This window comes from Cetorhinus maximus, chromosome 5 (genome assembly GCF_964194155.1).
Source record: "Cetorhinus maximus chromosome 5, sCetMax3.hap1.1, whole genome shotgun sequence".
In the NCBI taxonomy this organism is placed as follows: domain Eukaryota; kingdom Metazoa; phylum Chordata; class Chondrichthyes; order Lamniformes; family Cetorhinidae; genus Cetorhinus; species Cetorhinus maximus.
In genome coordinates this window covers 97,678,212-97,700,320 of record NC_135883.1, presented here as the reverse complement: position 1 = coordinate 97,700,320, position 22,109 = coordinate 97,678,212, and the positions used below count along the sequence as shown (strand labels likewise).

Here is a 22,109-nt window from a genome sequence, read left to right as displayed (position 1 = left end):
GGATCTAATGTTCAAATACATCCATGGGTCAGGATTTTATCACATGCTGCTGTAGTTGTGATTATATGTGCTTTAATACTTGTCATATTCAACATATATCAGCTTAGAAGGTGGAAAACTGAAATTTTGCACCGATTGAAGGTTAGTGCTATAATGAAACAGAAGAAACGATTATCAGTATAAGGACACTGTGTGAAGTATATTTTATATACACTTCTCTTTTATATTTTTATATAACCATATGATATCGCAGATGTAACATGCCCATTGGGGGACAATGACAATCTCAGGATTGGTACACAGAAAGGGAGAATAATGATCCCAAGATAAGTATCTTTGGATCAAAAGGGGGGAGATGTTGGCCAGCGGCTGCAGCTGAACTGCTGATACAGGCAAAAGCAACTTTTGACCTGAAGTAACCTGAGTCCAGTTGCTGGCCTGAGTAACTTTTGAAACCTGAGTCCAGTCACTGGGTCCGAACTGGCTAGACCCGGTTTTAAAGTAGCTAAGTGTTTTGAAGACAAAGGAAATGTGATGGGCCCTTATTTAGAAACAGAGAAACGAGGTGATCCTGCAAGTCTTGGAACAGAGTCAATGGAGAAGATGCCACAGATCAGGCAAGCAGGCCTAAACCAACGGGAAGAGAGACAGCACAGCTTGAAGAGATACGATTCAGTATAATACTGAGAGGATTTCGGGCGTGGGGCAGTGAGACTCCGGAGGCCAACCATTGCGGAAGTGGAAGAACCTACGTCAGCAACGTAGAGACACGAGAGAGAGAACGGAACACCTGGCCAGCGTCAGCTCTCCTTTTCGGGTATGAGCTTTTATATTCTGTGACCACTCAGGGAGTGTCAGAGAAACCTAGTGGGTGTGTGTTTAGATCCTAGTTTTGGGTATAAGACTGTATAACCTGCTGTAAACTGCATGTCTATATTTAACCAGACGTATAAGCTGTATGTAGATGATCTAATGACGTGAATAAAGCGCGTTTAGAGTTAAGAGAGAATTGACTCTTCTCCTCTGTGTACTAAGCCTACAACCGTTACCGGTGACCTCCGGCAACAGTGTCAAGCTTCTTGAGTGTTGTGGGAGCTGGACTCATTCAGGCAAGTGGGGTGTATTCTATCACATTCCTGACTTGTGCCAAATAGATGGTGGACAGGTTTTGGGGAGTCAGGAAGCAAGTTACTCATCGCAGGATTCCTAGCCTCTTGTAGCCACAGTATTTGTATGGCTAGTCCTGTTCAGCTTCTGGTCAATGGTAAGCCCCAGGATGTTGTTAGTGGGGGATTCAGTGATGGTGATGCCATTGAACATCAGGGGGCGATGGTTGGATTCTCTCTTGTTGGAGATGGTCATTGCCTGACACTTGTGTGGCGTAAATGTTACTTGCCACTTATCAGCCCAAGCCTGGATATTGTCCAGGTTTGCTGCATTTGGACATGGACTGCTTCAGTATCTGAGAAGTCATGTATGGTGCTGAACATTATGCAATCATCAGTGAAAATCCCTACTTCTGACCTTATGATGGAAGGAAGGTCATTAATTACACAGCTGAAGATGGTTGGGCCTAGGACTCTACCCTGAGGAACTCCTGCAGTGATGTCCTGGAGCTGAGATGACTGACCTCCAAAAACCAAAACCATCTTCCTTTTGTGCTAGGTATGACTCCAACCAGCGGAGAGTTTCCCCCGATTCCTATTGACTTCAGTTTTGCTAGGGTTCACTGATGTTACACTCGATTAAATGCAGTCTTGATGTCAAGCAGTCACTGTCCCCTGACTTCGGGCATTCAGCTCTTTTGTCCATGTTTGAACCAAGGCTGTAATGAGGTCAGGAGCTGAGTGTCCCTGGTGGAACCCAAACTGAGTGTCAGTGAGCAGGTTATTGCTAAGTAAGTGCCACTTGATTGCACTGTTGATGACCCCTTCCACTACTTTATTGATGATCAAGAGGAAACTGATGGGGCGGTAACTGGATTGGAGTTGGATTTGTTTTACTTTTTGTGTATAGGACATAAACGGGCAATTTTCTACATAGCCGGGTAAATGCCTGAGTTGTAGCTGTACTAGCACATCTTAGCTAGGGGCGTGGCAAGTTCTGGAGCACAAGTCATCAGCACTAATGCCGGAATGTTGTCAGGGCCCATAGCCTTTTCAGTATCCAGTACCTTCAGCCGTTTCTTGATATCACATGGAGTGAATCAAATTGGCTGAAGACTGGCATCTGTGATGCTGGGGACCTCCGGAGGAGGTCGAGAAGGATCCTCCACTCGGCATTTCTGGCTGAAGATTGTAGCAAATGCTTCAGCCTTATCTTTTACATTGATGTGCTGGGCTCCTCCATCATTGAGGATGGGGATATAGTCTCCTCCTCCAGTGAGTTGTTTAGTTTTCCATCACCACTCACGACTGGATGTGGCAAGACTGCGGAACTTAGATCTGAGGTTGGTTGTGGGATTTCTTAGCTCTGTCTATCACTTGCTGCTTATGCTGCTTAGCATGCCAGTCCTGTGTTATAGCTTCACTAGGTTGACACTTCATTTTCAGGTATGCCTGGTGTTGCTCCTGACATGTCCTCCTGCACTCTTCATTGAACCAGGGTTGATCCCCTGGCTTGATGGTAATGGTAGAGTGGGCAATATGCCAAGGCATGAGGTTACAGATTGTGTTTGAGTACAATTCCGCTGCTGCTGATGGCCCACAGTGCCTCATGGATGCCCAGTCTTGAGTTGCTAGATCTATTTGAAATCTATCTCATTTTGCACAGTGGTAGTGCCACACAACGCAATGGAGGGTATGCTCAATGTGAAGGCAGGACTTCATCTCTACAACAACTGTGTGGAGGTCACTCCTACCAATACTGTCATTGGCAAATGCATCTGCGGCGGGCAGATTGGTGAGGATAAGGTCAAGCATGTTTTTCCCTCTTGTTGGTTCCAACACCTCTTTGATCCTTTTGTCTGTGACATCTTTTGATTAACTGCTCCTATCACTGCTTGCTTATCCCCACAATCACCTCACCCTCAACTTCTCTCTCCCCCTGCCCCCCACCTTAGACCAGCTTATATTTCACCTCTCTCCTAACTATACTCAGTTCTGCCGAAGGGTCGTGAGGACTCGAAACGTTAACTGATTTCTTCTCCACCGATGCTGCCAGACCTGCTGAGTTTTTCCAGGTAATTCTGTTTTTGTTTTGGATTTCCAGCATCCGCAGTAGCTTTTAGCTTTTTGTTTTTATCTTTGGGAACAACGTGCTTTGTCAGACCCACTTCCAGCTCCAGGAAAAGAAAGGTGTCTCCAGGCTTAGAAACAGCAACAACGTGCTTGGTGACAAAGTGCAACATGCTTCTGATTCTAGGGTCCAGTGTGGTCTTGCCTGAAGCCTGCTGCCTGAAATGGTGCCTGTCGAAGCACATTGTTCCTGACCCTGCAGCCTAGAGCTTGGTGAGAGGCAGCTGCTATTGATCAGGCCACTTGTAGGTAGTTCTTGCTGTCGACCAAGCAAAGTCTCAGAGGCACATTTGCTTCAGGTTCTAGGCTCGAGAACCAACATGCTTCAACAAGCAAGCCCCCTTCTGGTTTCCTCTCCAGGTGCTACCCTGGAGGCTGGTTGCATGTACAGGCATGACTGATCCAGTGAATGTGCAAGGTTCAAATGGGGTGCACATGCATAGAGAAACTGACATGCCTTGCAAGTAAACATTTAAAATGTTTTTCTGTAATCTTTTGGGATTGTTGTCACTTTTTCCTTCATGGAAAGCATCTGAAAATGAGGTATGCATTAGTGTTCTGTTTCAAAGCACATATTAGCATGGTTGTTTTTAATGTTTCATGCATTGAAGTTGTTTATTAAAACTATAAATTGTGGACTGTTATGGTTCATTGCTTACCTCAAATGGAGAAAATGAAGGCCAATTTTCTTATTCTTGGTCTATTGAACCAGGGAGGCAGCTATCCAATTTGGTCAATGGAGGGGATACTTTCTATAAATCTGCAACACAATGAGGTGAATCATTGTATAGGGAGGATGATGATGAGGGAGCATAGGCGCAGTCAACCAGCCGAGTCTAGGGAGAAAGCTGCCCTCATTCACCCTGAACCCAGAACTGGCCACAAACAGAATGCTGGCACAAAAAATAATTGGGCCAATTATTATGGATTTCTGGTATATCTAATTAATTTTTCTCTTCTCCAGAAGGGTTCTTTAGTTAACTCTATCAAAATGAGATTTGATTATATCTGTTACCCTGCAAATTCACTTACTGCCTGTAAAATAAAGCAGCTTACGTAGGATTATGTAGGATTACAGAGGATTACATAGGATAGCAACAGGTCATTCGGCTCACCTGGTCTATGCCTGCATTATTGCTCTAAACAAGCCCCATCACACCTTTCTACTTCCAACCCTATCAGCAGATCCTTCTATTCTTTTCTCCTGCATGTGTTTATCTTCTTCCTCTTAAATGCATCAACATTGAACTTTTCCATAGCTGGCCTTGTTTCACAAAAATGTTTCAAGTGTGCCTTTGGAAAGGTTGGAGAGGGCACATGCAAACAACTCAATATACACTAATCAAAATATTGTTACGTCTCTGCCTTACATTACAGTAGAATTAAATATTGGGTAGTATGAGTACCCTCCGAAATGTAAATTGTATGGATCATTTACAGAGGCGAACAGTGCCATTATACCTGAGGGAATATCGAAGGCAGACCTAAAATGTGTAACTCCTATGGGGAAAAGTGTGATATAAAAATTTGAGAGATGAGATGTTACTAAGTTAGCTGTGCTGGTAGATGTGAAGCACAAACTCCTGTCTGTCTATGAGGCCAGCTGTGGGCTCCATTTCCAAACTTTTATCAGAGGCAGTAAGATGGTAATCTCTTTGGAAATTCAGGGTTTTTTTTGGTGTACAGTGCAGTGAATCTCTGCCTTACATTTGTGGGAGTCAAATAGAAAGGAACATTTGGATGGAGTGTATAGTGAGCAGCCTATATTTTATAATCAATTTCTTCCCCTTGCTACAGTTGAAAATGACCATAGTCTCCAGAACTCTCAACCTGTATAAAACAAATTATAATTTTAGTGGCAAATGGTGACTGCAGCTTTAATGCTGAATACATATATCAGTCTGGGTCTTTTCTTTTGATTTTCTTGTTTGTGTCTCTGAAGAAAGCTTACACTTTGTTTTGGGCTGCATGGAATGATTTGAATATGGCTTCTGTTGTTATTACCCAACTGGTGAAAAGGTTTTACCTGACTTCTTCCTCCTAATCTTTACCTTTTTAAGTTGTTTGTTCCGGTAATTGAACCCTTATCATGGAATTTGTCAAATGTGAACAGTACCACCACTTTTCAGGTAATTAGAATATCTGTGGTTAAGCAACTGTTGGTTCACTAGTTCTCTAGCAGAGTTTTACTATGTAAGCTTGACTCTTGCCGTCACTTTTCACTATTATTTTTCTCACCTCATTTCCTCAGTATCTCTATATATTCTTGGTTCTTTGATGTGTGTGTATACTGTAATAATTGTTTTAAGATGTAACTGCATGGCTACAGCATGTCTCCAATGAATGATAGTTGGATGAGAGACAAGGAAGTGATGGGTAGAAAGATAAAATCAAGCAATTTAACCTGTTTAGTCTTTGGAGCAGTAACCAACAGCATCCTCTTGAAGCTAGCTTTCTCTAAGTATTTCCTTAAAAATGCAGACCCCAATGAGATAATGGTGATTGGCTGACTATTATACACACTATCTGATTTTTCTTCCCATTGAAGCCTGGAATTTGTGTCCCCACCAGTATTTGCATGTACTGAGTGGGTGGGGAAAGTGACAGCCAGCAGCAGACTTAACAGTGAGAGGAACATCCAAGTTAGAGTGCGGCGTAGCACTGGACCAACAGAAGGGTAAAATTAAGACCTGGTTCTTCATCCAGCACTACAACATATCCGCTCTCTTTTTCTTTTTGGATACTGATGATCCTAATGTAGATTTTGTACATTTTTCTTTCCTTATTTCAAGTTTGCAGCATTCTCAATTTTAAAAGGTATTTTATTTTTATTCAGTTTTAGGCTGCGTGGATGTTTTATGCTCTGGAGCGCTTTAGCTGCTTTCATGTTGTGCGAGGTGCATGCCAGTGTCATTGGCTGCTGTTATGCGTGTCATGTGGGAGTATTTTTTTTATTCATTGCATGTGGGCATCGCTGACTCGGCAGGTTTCCTTCCCTAAAGGACATTAGTGAACCAGATGGGTTTTTGCAACAAGCAGCAATGGTTTCGTGGTCATCATCAGGCTTTTTAATTCCAAATTTTCATTTAATTCAAATTTCACCATTCGAACCTGGGTCCCCAGAGCATTACGCTGGGTCTCTGGAATATTAGTCTAGTGACAGTACCATTATGCCACTGCCTCCCTGTTGGCATCCCTGAAATTCTTGGGGGTGGGTTGCCCAGTTGTCATCCTAGTAAATCTGGCATTTTTGTTTTGAATGATAGCAGCTTTCTGAGCTCTGCATGTTGAGACCTGGTATAACCCAGTAAAAAAAACAGTCAAATGAAATGACCAGCACTTGTTTTTTCTCTCTCTCTGTTTGCCTGAAGCGACTGGCTGTTGGCCAAAATCAAATTTACCTGCACATGTAAAATTCTGGAGTCAATACTAAAATCCATGAGTTAACTCCCTGCCTTGTCATCTTTTTTGGCCATCTATTATTTGCAATTTGTTCCTGGGCAACCTACCCTGAGAGTATAGAATTTAAAAAGACTCCTCGTATGTGACGTTAGGCAGAATGTGGGTAATTACTGTTCCTCCAAAAGAAACATTGCAGAACAGGAAGTTATTTACAAATAAATGTTTGTGTGCTTTTACTCAGTGATGCAGTAAGGCTTTGGAATCTATAATCATTTCTCTGCAAGTTCAAAGGCAAAATATAGTTGTAAATGTAGTTTAGTCAGATATTTTTAACATATTAAGTTTTGTTGCCAATTTTGGGTTCATTAAATATATGTCTGTATGTATGGGTGTGCTTATTTGATCTCTGTTCATCAGAAAAAAACAGCAGCTCAGTGATAAACACGGCACCTAGGCCTATATAGTACAGAAAAGAAAGAACAATTTGCATTTATATAGTGCTTTTCAAGACCTCCACACGTCTCAAAGCGCTTTACAGTGGATTAAGCACTTTGAAGTGTAGCCAAGGAAACACGGCAGCCAATTTGCAGACAGTACGGTCCCACAAACAACAATGCTATAACGACCAGATAATCTGGTTTTGCATTGTTGATTGAGCGGAAGAGTTCCGCTGGGCTACCCAGGTGAAGCAGCGATTTACTTGTTCTCCTGCTAATTTAGTGCTGTATTTGCTTCCCACAATGTGGTCTTTCTACGTTGGGAAGACTAAGCGCAGACTGAGTGACCACTTTGCGGAACACCTCCACTCAGTCCGCAAACATGACCTTCTAGCTGCTTGCCAATTTAATTCATCACCTTGCTCTCACACTCACATTCCTGTCCTTGACCTACTGCGTTGTTCCAGTGAAGCTCATCATAAGCTTGAGGAACAGCACCTCACCTTCCAGTTAGGCACTTTATGGCCTTCCGGGCTCAACATTGAGTTCAACAACTTCAGATCATGAACTCTGTTCTCCATTTTGATCCCTTTTTACTTCAAATGTCAGCCTGTGGCTTTTTTCATGTTTTTGCCTTCAGAGCTGTTCATCACTCTGCCATTAACACTCACTCTGAACCAATGCTTTGTTTCTTTACTACAACTTTTACCACTCCCTTTGCCTTTTGCTCCTTGATATCTTTGTTATTTAATCTCTCCCACCCTCTAACCTATCCCAGGCCTTCCCTTTTTCCTACTCCCCCTCCCCCCCTTTCAACAGCACATTTCCACCTTCCATCAGTTCCGACCCAGAAGGAAAAACAGTGCAGACCAGTACTTTTATTTCCCAGTTTTTACTGGTGATTCATTTTAAGGATTACAAGACCAGTTTGGACCAGTATTCTTGTTTACCAGTTTTTACTGTTTTTTCCTTCTGGGGAAGAAGAGCCATATTCAACTTGAAAAGTTAATTGGCTCTCTCTGCACACATGCTGTCAGATCTGCCAATGGAACATTAACCTTTATAAAAAGACTAGAATATAAAGGGGAGGAAGTTTTCCTACAGCTTTACAAAGCCCCAGTTAGACCACATTGGGAATATTGTTCACAGTCCCGGGCACGCTACCTTAGAAAGGATATACTGGTCTTGGAAGGAGTGTTGTGCGGGTTCACCAGGCTGTTGCCAGGGCACAAAGGGTTGGATAATGAGCAGAGATCACATTAACTAGGCTTGTATTCCCTGAAGGTTAAAGGCTGATTTGATTGATTTTATAGGACTTTGTAGGAATATAATAGAGTAGATAGAGAGAAACCTTTTCAGATGGTGGGAGCATGACTGTAAAATCAGAGCCAGGCCACTCAGGAAAGAAGTTAGGAAACACATCTTCACATAAAGCGTGTAGAAGTGGAGAACTCTCTTCTACAAAAAGCAGTAGATGCGAGCCCTTTTTAAAAACTTTAAATCTATGCTCGTTCTATTTTTGCTAACTAAGCATATGGAGCAAATGGTCATTGCACGGAGTTATCGGCCATGATCTTATTGGAACAGGCTGCAGGAATAGAATGGCCTATTTCTGTTCCCATTTCCCTCAAGATTGAGTAACTAAGCATCAATGACCAGATTTTCAAATGCCATTGCGAGCGAAGTCGGGTGTAGCCATGTGTTGGAAATAGTGCTCCCAGCTGGTGTGTCAATCTTCCGACATCTCAGGAAGGCTTTGTAATTTTCAAAGTAAGGGTGGGGTATTGGTGGGAGAGGGGTGGTCAACCAGCAACCTGCTTACCTCAAATTAACTGGCTGTTAAGCTCATTGAAGAGCCTGTTAGGGGTCTTGAGAGAGCCAGAAGGAAATTTTCAAAGCAGAGAACGGGAAGAGCAAATGGTCTGAGGCATGGTAGTGCACACCTGTCAGGAGCACTGTGGAGTGCCATGATTGATGTTGCTGAATTAAGGTGTTCAAAAAATGAGTTAGTCAAATTGAAGTGCTCAAGCAGTGGCACAATGTTGCCATCACTTGAGCAGAGTGGGTCAAGTACATTGTGATTAACCGTTTGGCCATTGTATACTTCGTGACGCTGCCCTCTGCTCCCCTGCCTTCTCCAATCCATGGCTGCCATCTGCCTTTGAACATTGCATTCCAGAGCCAGTTTTTGCTTCGGACAGCACCTGGCACCAATAATCATGTGGCAGCCTTGCTTCCGACCTAGTTAGTGTCTTTGCATATGAAAACAGAATTGCATCAGTGACGCAGACGCGGAATGGGTTTGAGACCCAGAAATGATCCAGCCATCAGGTTCCTGGATTGAAAACCTACTCCCCCTGTCCCCAGCCCATTGTCTGAGGATTTAGTAATTATAAATTTCATTTCACACCCCTTGTTCGCTTTAATGTTTTAGTTGCTCCTCATCAAATTCACATTTCTCATGGATTGCGTGCATTTTCCCAAACCTTGTGAGGAACACTTTTTACTTGAGTGCAAGTGCAACAATATTGTCACTTGTTTTCACGTTGCTGTGCTTCGTTCACTAACTTGTCTGATGATACATTAAAGTAGCCAAACTTAGCCTTTTGTTTCACCGTATATTGCAAACATTGTACAATGGGTCTCCTTTTGAGCTTTAGTCAGCCGTACAGTTATCAGGCCTAGCTTTCAGAAAATACATGAGCTACTTATCTCTGATGATGTAATCTAAAGTGCTCTGTCTGCACGAAAATACTGGAGGAAGTCTGAATCCGGAAGTCTCGCCAGTGAACTCGAGCTCTGTCATTTTTGCAGGAGGAGAATGCAGGCAGGTTCTAAACTGTACATCTATGGTTCATGGAGGCAGTTGCCCATATAAATCAGCAGCTGTCTCCACTCGTGTGATTTTGGTGAGGTAAGTACCTGAAACCTGAACTATGCAAATTAGACCTGGGGGGGGTGGGGATTTTCCGGCCCCAACACCCGCAGGCATTGTTGTGGGTGGGATAGGAAACTTTGGAGAGCTGTTGTCAAATCCTGGCCCTGGCAGGAGCAGGTCTGAACCTTGTACTCTTTTGGAAAGGTGAGGTACTCGTTTGAATATGTGTGGTATATTAAAAAAAATCAGTGCTTGCTATTTCACTCTGCTAACATAAGCCGAGGGCTATCACTATTGGATTTGTGCTGAGACTGATTTTATAGCCTAACACTATCACAGTGGGGTGCCTACTAAGTGAGCAGTTTGATTCACAGCTCCAAGTGTTTATAGAACATAAATGTTTGTTTTCATAAGAGGTTCGTTGGAGGAATTTCAATGCATTGAATGTTTTTTTTTAATTGTAACATCACAAGTAGACACATAACTTTATTTTATGGCAGCATGGATCCTAAGGCTTTCCCACAGTTGCTACTAGGTGAGTGGGCATGGAGGGGATAAGGGGAAAGGATGGTGGGGTCATGAATTGGCACTAAATGGCATAGGGGCTATGAGGGGGGCATAGGTTGACATAGCAGATATAGGGGGCATTTGGATGTGGATGTGGGTAGGGGGGCTTAGGATGGCTTGGGGGTTGAGGGCCCGTGGGGGAAATGGGAATAGGGTGACAGAGAGTGTGGAGGGCCATGGGAGTGGCTAGAAGGGCATGATGTGATATTGCTTGGCATGCATGGATGGGGCATGGGCAGTGTGTGGGGGATTGAAGGGGTGGGAAAAGTGAGGGCTGGAGGGATGTTTTTTGCTCAAGTTATTTTAAAAAGCAATAAAACAAAATGCTGGGGCACTGAGGCAGGCCTTCTGCCCAGTCCCCCTCAACACCTGGCAGCCTTTGCATCCATTCCAGGGCAGCAAGCCTGCTTGTTCCACCCCCTCCCCCCACGATACACCCTGCCCCCTGCCAAAATGAAAGTCCCAACTCTGGCCTCTTTTCCTGTTGGGGTTTAGTTTGAGAGGTGGGAAATGTCCCAACATTGTCCACCTGTCCCTGGAGTGAAAATTCAGGCCGGGGTATCTACCCCTTCCATTAAATTGCTTGGTGTGCACAATTCTCCTGTGTATGTTGTGTAAGATTCTTGTGCTTGAGGGTGATCATTAGAGGGAGGATCCATGGTTTTGGATAATATGTCTTCAATTTTATTTTATTCATTCACGGGATGTGGACTTCTCTGGCTGGACCAGAATCTATTGCCCATCCCTAGTTGCCCTTGAGAAGGTGGTGGTGAGCTGACTTCTTGAACCGCTGCAGTCCATGTGGTGTAGGTACACCTGGAGTACTGTTAGGAAGGGAGTTCCAAGATTTTGATCCAGCAAAAGTGAAGGAACGGCAATATATTTCTAAGTCAGGATGGTGAGTGACTTGGAGGGGACGTTCCAGGTGGTGGCGTTCCCATCTATCCGCTGCCCTTGTCCTTCTAGGCGGCAGTGGTCGTGGGTTTGGAAGGTGCTGTCTAAGGAGCCTTGGTGAATTCCTGCAGTGCATCTTGTAGATGGTGCACACTGCTGCTACTGTGTGTCAGTGGTGGAGGGAGCGAATGTTTGTGGATGTGCAGCCAATCAAGTGGGCTGCCTTGTCCTGGATGGTGTCCAGCTTCTTCAATGTTGTCGGAGCTGCACTCATCCAGGCAAGTGGGAAGTATTCCATCACACTCCTGACTTATGTCTTGTAGATGGTGGACAGGCTTTGGGGAGTCAGGAGGCAAGTTACTCGTTGCACGATTCCTAGCCTCTGACCTGTTCTTGCAGCCACAGTGTTTATATGGCTAGTCCAGTTCAGTTTCTGGTCAATGGTAACCCCCAGGATGTTGATAGTGGGGGATTCAGTGATGGTAATGCCATTGAACATCGAGGGGCGCTGGTTGGATTCTCTCTTACTGGAGATAGTCATTGCCTGACACTTGTGTGGCGCAAATGTTACTTGCCACTTGTCAGCCCAAGCCTAGATATTGTCCAGGTCTTGCTGCATTTGGACATGGACTGCTTCAGTAATTATATCCCTATTTCCTAACTCTTATCACTATAGCTTTGCTTCTGCTTTCTGCACTGCTGTGCATTAAAGCAAGATGACTGTAATAATAGATTTGTCTACGTAGTTTGATTTTCATGCCATCAATTTACTTATGCTGTTTAATGTTTCAGAGATTTCACTACAAAAAGAATCCTTCTTTTCCTGCTGTATCTATGCTACTGCTGAAGGGAGACAAATGAATTGTAGTCCCAGCTGTTTGTAGGCCTGGCAGACAATGAGATTTGCCTTTCACAGAAAACACATCAGTGGACATTGTTTACTTGCTGGATTCAGGGTCAGCACAAGAAAATAGCGAAGCATTGGAAGAGATTTCTTTCTATCTTTACATTTATCGAAACGTAAAGAAAATGACTGCTAAACTGGAAAGTGGAAGATTAGGAAACATGACAAAACTGCAAACATGCCTTTAAAAATGGAGAGAGAGCTGCAGAAGCATGTCCAGTAGATTCTATTTCCATACTATGTGCATTTGTACTGTTTTGGCTGGCTACCTTTTTGTGAATGAATATTGAGGCACCTCATTCCATGGATTTTTTAAAAAGTTCATGTTTGGATGGCTGACATAATTGCATGCACCTGTGACATTCTTTTCTCGTTGCTGAACAATCACCAGTATGACGGGACTCTCGACTGCAATAAAAAAACTCTATGATTGGAGCTGACAGAGCTTAACAATGGTTTTGCCTTATCATGGTGTGCTTTGCACTTGACATTTAACTTACCAGCAGGGACTTGTTGCTTAGTATACACGTCTGCAACATGGAATTCAGTTAGCTAACTGCTCAGGCCAGTTCTAAAAGCTCATCTAAGATCAGCTCTCCGGGAGCTGGTTGGGCAAAATTTTAGATGAATATCCTTCTAAAGTCTATGTTTTGCTCACATGATCTGCATCAGTGAAACAGCATTTGCTGTTCACCAGTGTTGGCATGTGCAAGAGGTATCTGCCAATTAATTTTGGTCTTGTGCAGCTATTTGAAATGTGATTGATTCACATGTTGCATTTTGCTTGGAAGTGAAGTAATCAGTTGGGGCTTTCTTTGAATTATCATAGGCCACATCATTTCCGGTATCAGATGGGGCGTTGAGCATATCTTGTCATGGGGGGCTCATTTGCAAAAGTGTACTATTGATGATATCAAAACCCTTTACGGCACACAAACCATTTTTCATGTTTCTCTCATCTTGATAGATTTAACCGGAGTTCACTATCTGAACATGCACTCAGCATTTTGGCTGGATTGTTCACAATACCCACAGTTCCTTCCCAGTGATCACAGTTTTGTGCATTTAAATTTATACCCTGTAGCATTTTCTGAAACATTCGTTCAATGCATCTTCTGTTTAAATTTCTCCATGGCCTAATCCCTCCTAATCTGTGTAACCCCCTTCACCACAACAAACTCATTTAATTCTAACAAATAATCAATTGAAATTCTACAAGGAAAAATTTTACTGATTCACACTTCCTGCTTATTATGTAAGAATAATATCTTCAATATTTTACTGCTTGCACAGGTGTCAGTTATTTTCATAAATTATTTTGAAACATGTCTTCCATCACCATTACCATAGTACAAAAGGTTTGTGCCAGCCCTGAATATGGGTGGGAGTGTAGCTGCACTCTGTGATATTGAACAGTCTTTCAAAAATGTCACAACTTTACTGCAATCTGGCTGCGTATCATTTCATTTTTTTTCCAATAGATAGTGCTAATTCTATTATAAGAGCAGTTGGTAACCAGAGATAGGTGTAAGGTGATTGACAAAGAAATAGAGGTGACATAAGGAAAACAATTATGTGGTAAGTTGTTGCGATCTGGAATACACTGCTTGGAAGTATAGTTAGAAGCGGATTTAAGAGTAACTTTGAAAACAGATTTGGATAAATACTTGAAGGGAAAACATATACAGGATTGTAGAGAATGGTCAGAGGAGTGCGCCTAATTGGATAGTTCTTTCAAAGAATCAGGACATGCATGCTGAATGGAATGGCCTCCTTCTGTGCTGTATCATGCTATATGCATTTTTAGCCTGTTCCGATATTAAGTCACAGGGGTACAAATACTTGTCAACTTTTATTTCAAACCTTGTAGGTGTAAACCAACCAGATTTGTCTCGCAAAAGTGCATATGGTGGGCGATGCACAGGATTAATGGAAATAGAGCTTGTGTGAAAATCCTGAAGTGCAGTCATGCCACAAAATTTATGAATATTTGACACTGACAGACAGTAAAAGACTCGCTGGCCCATCTAACCTGACCAACACAACTGTAATGCCTTGTGTGTCACAATACACTCTCCACTGAAACTAAAAGCCATGTAATCTCTTGGGGGAGGTATTAAGTAACAGGTTAACAATCCAGGCTAAATTAAGAGAAAACAAAATCTGGGAAATTCCTCTCCGACAGTTTTTGGCAATCAAAGCTAGTTCAAGACACCACTCTGGCTCTGGTTAATGTTATATACAGTACTTACCTCTTATATGAGAAAAACCTAGAATGTGGAACTCACTGCCACAAGGAATAGTTGAGGGAATGAGCGTAGATGTGTTTAAAGGGAAATTAGATAAATGCATGAGGAATAAAGGGATAGAACAATGGGCATTTCTGTAGCACCTTTTGTCTTAATAAAATGTCCCTGGATACTTCACAGTAGCGTCATCAAACAAAATTTGACACCGAGCCACATAGAGAGATATTAGGATACGTGGCCAAAAGCTTCGTCAGAAAGGTGGGTTTTAAGCAGTGTTTTAAAGGTGCTGAAAGAGGCTTGTTTTATAACACTTCTGTAAAGTGCCTTGGGATGTTTTATTACATTAAAGGTGCTATAAAATACAAGCTGTTGACTTTAAATACCATAATATTTTGATACATTACTTCTGCATTGTGGTGAATTTTACTGAAGGCCCCATAGTTACAAGCTGCTCCTGGGTACAAAAATCAAGATCTTTCTGTTATTTGGTGGAATCCAGTTGTAGTGGTCAATTTGGAAAGTGGCAACCAAGCAGCACTGTAAGCAGCTATTCGCATGAAGCTTGAGTTCAATGTTTAGGTAATCTGTTAAAGCAGGAATGCAGTTGTTGCTGGTCATGGAATTCCACATTCCATATGTTGTATGAGCAGCTTCAGCTGCATCAGTGTTTAAAAGCTGCACAAATAGTCAATGCTGTAACAGAGAAAGCATTGAAAAGACGAATAATGCATCGCCACTTCCTTTCCAGTCCAAGTTAATTACTGCAACTGCCTTGCACTGATCAATCCATCAGTTGGAAAACATACAAGTTTCACTTAACTAGGTTTTGGCAAACAGGAAGTGTTATGTCCACATGGTCACTTTGAGCAGTGATTCTTACAAGATGGTTTGGAAATCCTTTTTTAAGTTTCCAAGGGACCTGTAAAATGCACGTATGCCTGTGGCACTAATGAATCTTTGTTGACTGGCGCGGACACAATGGGCCGAATGGCCTCCTTCTGTCTATGAGAATATTGGACCCTTCCTGTAACGTGGAGAAAACAGCAGCACTTGCTACCACCAATGAAGTCTTGCAATTGCAGCTACTTCAGCTCTGTTGGGATTTTGCATAAGAACATACAACTGATGTTTCACATTTTTATTGTAGTAACAGCCATGTATATCCATCTGTTTCAAAGCCTTGCCTCTTATAGATACATTGCACTGGCTGGCCCATTCGTCGGTTGCTTATTTCTCCAGTAACTCAATTTGTTGTCACTTTGGCTTATTCCAAAACTCATTAAGCTTATCACATGGGTAAAACAATTCTTCCTGCCCCTCTTGTTCGTAACTTTTTCTATTTTTAATGGCCTCTTGTGCTTGAACCATTTACCATGAGCATTTTGCCTGGCTTCATGTCACTAATCCCCTTCCTAATCTGAAAACTTCAATTACTTCATTTTTAAGTCTCCCCATTGTTTCAGAGAAAGATTGGACTTCTTTATCCTTTCTCCAAAACCTACAGCTCATATTAAAAATGTTTTTCTCCTTTGTTGCAGATGGTTCTTTGGAAGGATCAGACGATTAGATGCAGAGAAGCAGTTGTTAATGGCTGGGAATGGAAATGGCTCCTTTATAATCCGAAAAAGTGAAAGCACTTTCGGTGACTTTTCGCTGTCAGGTATATCCTTGCGATACTTAGTAGCTTTATAAAATCTTTTGCCCTTAATCCTTAATGCTATTAATTTCAGTACTGATCTGAGACTTGGTGGCTTTGCCAGAGTCTTGTTGATTTATCTGCCTCATTGTCTTCTGAAGTGTATGGGTAAGATCATTTGTTCACATTTAGGCCAGGATTTTCGATTGCCCCGGGAACGAGAATGGAAGCGAGCACTCGTTGAAAATAGCACTCCTGGATGGCGTGTCAGTGCACCCTCACCTCCGGGACACACACTGCTGTTTTCAAAATGAGGGGGGTTGTGGAGTCAGGGGGTTTGGGAGCTTGGGGGAGCCGGACACCTGCTCACCTCCGATTAAACTACTTGAGGAGGGGAGGGCCAGAAGGCGATTTTCAATTTGTCAAATCGCCAAACCCAAATCGCATGGTGAACATTAATGTACAGCTGTTGGGCTCAATGGGGGAAGAAATAAAGGTTTTTTTAATGCTGAAAACTTTTGGCAGCAGGACAATCTTACACTGGATCGACTGCTTTACTTTTCATTTGGCTGTTTGTCCACTTTTGTGTGCTTGAGGCTGCTGGCCCTCCAAGGTGCTGCCTGCTCTCTTTGCAAGGTAGTGGCAGGCCCCATCATGGCTGCCTTCTGCCTTTGCCGCTCATGCTCTGCAGGTAGCTCCGACCTCCTGGAAACACTCAGTGCCACTAACTGGGCACCGAGCTCACCTACTGCCTAGTTAGGGCATTTACATTTGATTGCGACATGGGGTCTGGACTCTGCATTGAAAATCAAGCCCTTAGTCTCATGTTGTTCAGCCTTTGCTTCATTTCATTTTAAATTTCCATTTGTGAATTTATCTGTATCAGATTCCTTGTTGTGCTACTGGTGGCCATTCTGCTGTATTTTGGCTCTTTACAAAATGCCTGTCCACTTATTATTTAGACAGATCCATTGTTGGTTCACTGCAAAACCATTAACTTCTTGATAACAATACAAGAACATGATGTGTATGATAATAACACATGCTTCAATTTTGCCTCTGATTTTATTCACTGCTGCTGTTCTATTGACTGACTAGTGGACTGATAAAGAGGAAAGGTTAGTCTTACAGTGGAATAAAGAGCAAGAATATAAATATGTTCCGGCAGGACCTTTTGAGTGGCAGTATAGATTAAGAAATTAGATTATAATGAGGAAATAATATTCGCTTATCAAACCTGTACCTTCCAGGTCGCACAAAATATTTACTCGAATTGTATAACATCTATTTAGTCTTCTGTGAGGAAGTTGTGATGCCAAAGGAGCTGATAAAATTTCCAGAAATTTATCCAGTTTCGGAACCTCATGATTTTGCATAGTTTTGCATAGATGCTAGACCTCTGTACTTGTGTCATTCTTTCATGGGATGTGCATGTCACTGGCACAGCCAGTATTTGTTCCTAATCCCTAATTGCCCTCGAAGTGAATGGCTTGCTAGATCATTTCAGAGAGCAGTTAAGAGTCAATGTGTTGTGGATCTGTCACATGTAGGCCAGACCAGGTAAGGATGGATATCAGTTCATGTGATTGCCAGAGTCCAGAAAGTCACCCCAGTGAGGGTTCCTTCACGGAGGAGCTACAGTTCAGGCAGGCAACATACCATCCTGGATTCATGTCTGCGACTGCAGAAGTGCTTGTCTGTTCCCCTAACAGTTGAACCTTGTATTGCTATTGCTCTTTCAGTCTTCTTAGTGCCACCATGTACAGCTGAGCCAACAGAGGTGCCATGGACTCGACTCTGGCTGCATTCCCCAGATGAACCATCACTTTTATCAGCACTCTGAACTGAGTACTGATTGGAGGGTGAGATGCACTCAGTAGACTCCTGCACTACCTGTCTGTTTCTCCTCGACTCCCTTAACTGCCCTCTCTCCCAGCATACCCTTAAGTTGCAAGGTGATCTCATCTATAAATGCGCTATCCACGAAGCTCTCAATCTCATTGATGCAGCGCAGTGCCGCCAACTGTTGCTGAAACCTGGAGCTCAAGCTGCTGCAACTAATGACACTTCCTGTACATATGGTCATCCAAGATATGGGAAGCATCCTGGAGTTGCCTCATAACATAGGGTGTGCACTCGCGAGGTCAGAGTTGCCCTGCCATTCCTCTATCTGTTAGGTAATAAACCTCCCTAATGCTAATAAACCTTACTACAAAGAGAGAGACTCATCAGCTACTCACTTTTCTTCTGTTGATGCCACTTAAATACAGGGAAACTGAATGCTTTACTTAACCCTTATTTTTTTTAATAAGTTTTTTTAATTTTCCATCTGCTGAGACTAACCCCCTAATTTTGGAGAAAGAGAAACATAGCAGCAATACTTACCAGCCAATCACCTCACAACCTTCCTGTGATGCCACAATTTTTTTTTCAAATTTTCAAACTCTGGCACACCCAGGTCTGTTCCTGCTCCCAGATCTCTCCTCAGGTAAGTGATAAGCCCTGAGCTCGGGCCTCAATTTATCTTCTCACCAGTGCTCCCAGTTTTTTTCCGGTCTGCTCCAGCTTTGATTCTCTCCTCGGGTATTAGTGGTGGGGGATTCAGTGGTGTTGCTGCCGTTGAATGTCAAGGGGAGATAGCTTAACTCTGTCTTGTTGGAGATAATTATTGCCTGGCACTTGTGTGTTGTGAATGTTACTTCTCACTTATCAGCCTGAATGTTGTCCAGATCTTGCTGCGTATTGGCATGGACTGAGAAGTTGTAAATGGAACTAAATACTGTGCAATTGTCAGCAAATATCCATACTTCTCATCATATGATGGAGGCTAGGTCATTGATGAAGCAGCTGAAGGTGGTTGGGTTTAGGACACTATGTTGAGGAACTCCTGGGTTGATGTCCTGAGACTGAGATGATTGACCTCCAACAACCACAACCATCTTCCTGTGTGCTAGGTATGACTCCAACTAGTGAAACATTTTCCCCCTGATTCCCATTGACTTCAGTTTTGCTACAGCTCCTTGATACTACACTTGATCAAATGCTGCCTTGCTGTCCAGGGCAGTCACTCTCACTTCATCTCTTGAGTTCAGCTCTTTTGTCCATGTTTGGATTAAGGCTATAATGAGGCAAGGAGCTGAGTGACGCTGGCAGAACACAAACTGGGCATCAATGAGCAGGTTATTGTTGAGTAAGTGCAGCTTGATGGCACTGTCGCCGACCTCTTCCATCATTTTGCTGAAGCTTGAGAGTATACTGATGGGGCGGTAATTGGCTCGATTGGATTTGTCCTGCTCAGCTGTTTTTTGTCACCATGTGGAGTGAATCCAATTGGCTGAAGACTGGCATCTGTGATGGTGACTTCAGGAAGAGGTTGATATGGATATTCTACCCTGCACTTCTGGCTGAAGATGGTTCCAAATGCTTCAGCATTGTCTTCTGCACTGATATACTGGGCTTTCACCATCACTGTTGGTGAGGATACTCGCGAGCCTCCTTGTCCACCCATCAATCACCCTTCCATGACTAGATGTAGCAGGACTGCAAAACTTTGATCTGAACAGTTGGGATCACTTAACTCTGTCAGTAGCTGTTTAGATACTCTAAGCTTACTGATTGATGTGCTGAAATAGTTAATATGTTTGCAAAGCCAAAGAGGGAGATTATAATCTGACAGCTGATTGGAAGGCCCTCAACCAAATAGATTTCTGCTACAGTTGGTCAGCTGGTCAACTGTGCTTTTATGCCAGCTGGTGCTGGTCACTAATGCAAGATCCATGGATCCAGAGTCAGTGATACTGCAGTAAGGTAAGGGCACATTGGTCCCAAAAATGCGCTGGCTGTAATCCTGGCAGGTACACCTGAATTGAACTCTCTAGTGCCCTGCAGTGCTGACTCATCCTATTCACTCTTCTGATGTTGTTTTACATCATTTGCCTGTTTTTTAATCTGGGGTTTTCAAGGTGATTGGGAAGGCTCCTCACTTACAGTGGACAGCCAATGCTTCTGCCCCGACTGCCAGAAACTCCAATGCCCAGCTATGATTGGGCTTATCCTGAATATGCCATGCATTGTATCCCTTATTTCTTCTGTGTCATGGTATCAAAAGGGGAAGGTTTAGCTCAGTTAGTTAGAAAGCGGTGCATAATAATGCCAACAGCTTGGGCTCTGTCCCTCTTCTGGCTGAGGTAGTTCTTGGTGCCTGCTTCTCCTCCTTGTCCCATTGTAATATTATGGCATAGAAACATGACCCTCAGTCAACAAGGACACCACACGAAAAGAGTGAGAATGGGATCAATTAAGAAATGGCCTAATATTGTAAGGGTCCAGGCCATTTCCAGGCTCAAATGCCTGGTGCAGGCCATTGTGCCTTTTTCGAGGCCTATGTGCCTCATCTCCCTGGGCTCAACATCCTCCATTGTTCGGTCCCTGTGGACTGAGAAAGTGGGAATTGCCAGTGAAGGGAGCTGCAAGGGTGGCTGTTTCTCCATCCCTTACAAGTCTGAACTAGAATTCCAAATGAGGTTTGAAATCTCATGGATTCCTGGCTCTGGCCTCTTTTCCAAGCCATTCCACTGGATTCTTGAGGTCCTGCCACTTTTAAAGATTTGTGAATATGCACCTCCAGCATTGACATTGTCAAATTGATATTGGCAGATAGCTTATGAAGTGCTCATGATCTCATGATTGAAATCTGGTGAAAGTTGCACAGAGCTTTATCCTTTCACAGGGATGCTTGACACAAAAGCAGAACGGAAAGGAACCACAACTCTGTTTGACAATATCAGTTACAATTCAATTAAATAATTTCCATTCATTTATTGCCCTGCATCCCCCTCCACCCCCAAATAAAGTTCCATATATATGACACCGGTTCTCCAGGCTGTTTCTCCCTAAATGCATCACACTTATCTGCATTAAATTGCATCTGTTCTGTGTCTGTCCATTTCACTGCTCTGTTTATGTCCTCCTGAAGTCTGCTACGTATGTTGACTATGCTGTTTTCTCTAATCCACGAACTTCAAAATTGTACTCTTATTGTTCAAGTTCAGGTCACTAATATGTAACATGAAAAGCAACATCATAAATATTTCTTTCTATATGCATTGCAAACAATTTCCAAAAGCATTGTATATGAATTGTTCACACATTTTAATTCATTGTTGGTGATTTTGTGATTCTTTTCAAATGTACAAACATGACTTTCTAAACTGGTAATGTATAATGATCTTGCTGTGAAAGTTCTGAGAGAGAAAGAAACGTCAGGAAATGGACAACAACATGATGATGAAGTAACAGCCCTCACAGTAACAGCTTGGATCATTAAAGAATGGTGGGATGCATTTCCATTGTGTAGGCCACAGTGGTCTTGATCATTTAAACAATAATTGATTATCATTATGAAACAACTTTTGTTTTCCTGTACTTGTGAATTATTTGATTTTTTTTTACATCTCACAACATAAGAACAACAATTGGTAGACCACGGTTTGAATTACTGTGAATCCTCTATAAGCATTACTATGCGAACCTTAAATTAACTGAACCCCTTTATATCCCCCCAGAAGCATTGCCTACTGTTTTCAATAAAACAAAGTAGATAGTTTATCAAGTATAATGGCTTCATGATTGAAATCTGGTGAACGTTGCACAGAAGCTCTATCCTTTCATAGGGATGCTTGACACAAAACATAACAGAAATGAACCACAATTCTGATGTTTTGAGTTATAATGAAAATAAATAACTTGTATTCATATATTGCCTTTCAAGACCTCAGAGCATCCCTCATAGACCTAAGCCATTGGAATACTTTTGGAATCTAGCCGCTGTTGTAACATTGGGAAATGTTGCAGCAAATTTGCAAACAGCAATAGTATAAAATAAATAATGAGATAATCTTTAGTGA

At 42.6% G+C, this 22,109-nt stretch overlaps 1 protein-coding gene across 1 annotated transcript in view; it reads left to right on the top strand.

Moving 5' to 3' along the window:
* The window catches only part of frk (fyn-related Src family tyrosine kinase), a 110,402-nt gene that overhangs the window by 55,263 nt on the left and 33,030 nt on the right, over positions 1 to 22,109 (top strand). Inside the window, exon 2 of the mRNA XM_078542219.1 lies at positions 16,106 to 16,227. Within this exon, the coding sequence (XP_078398345.1) occupies positions 16,106 to 16,227 (122 nt within the window). The remainder of the gene's footprint in view (positions 1 to 16,105; positions 16,228 to 22,109) is intronic.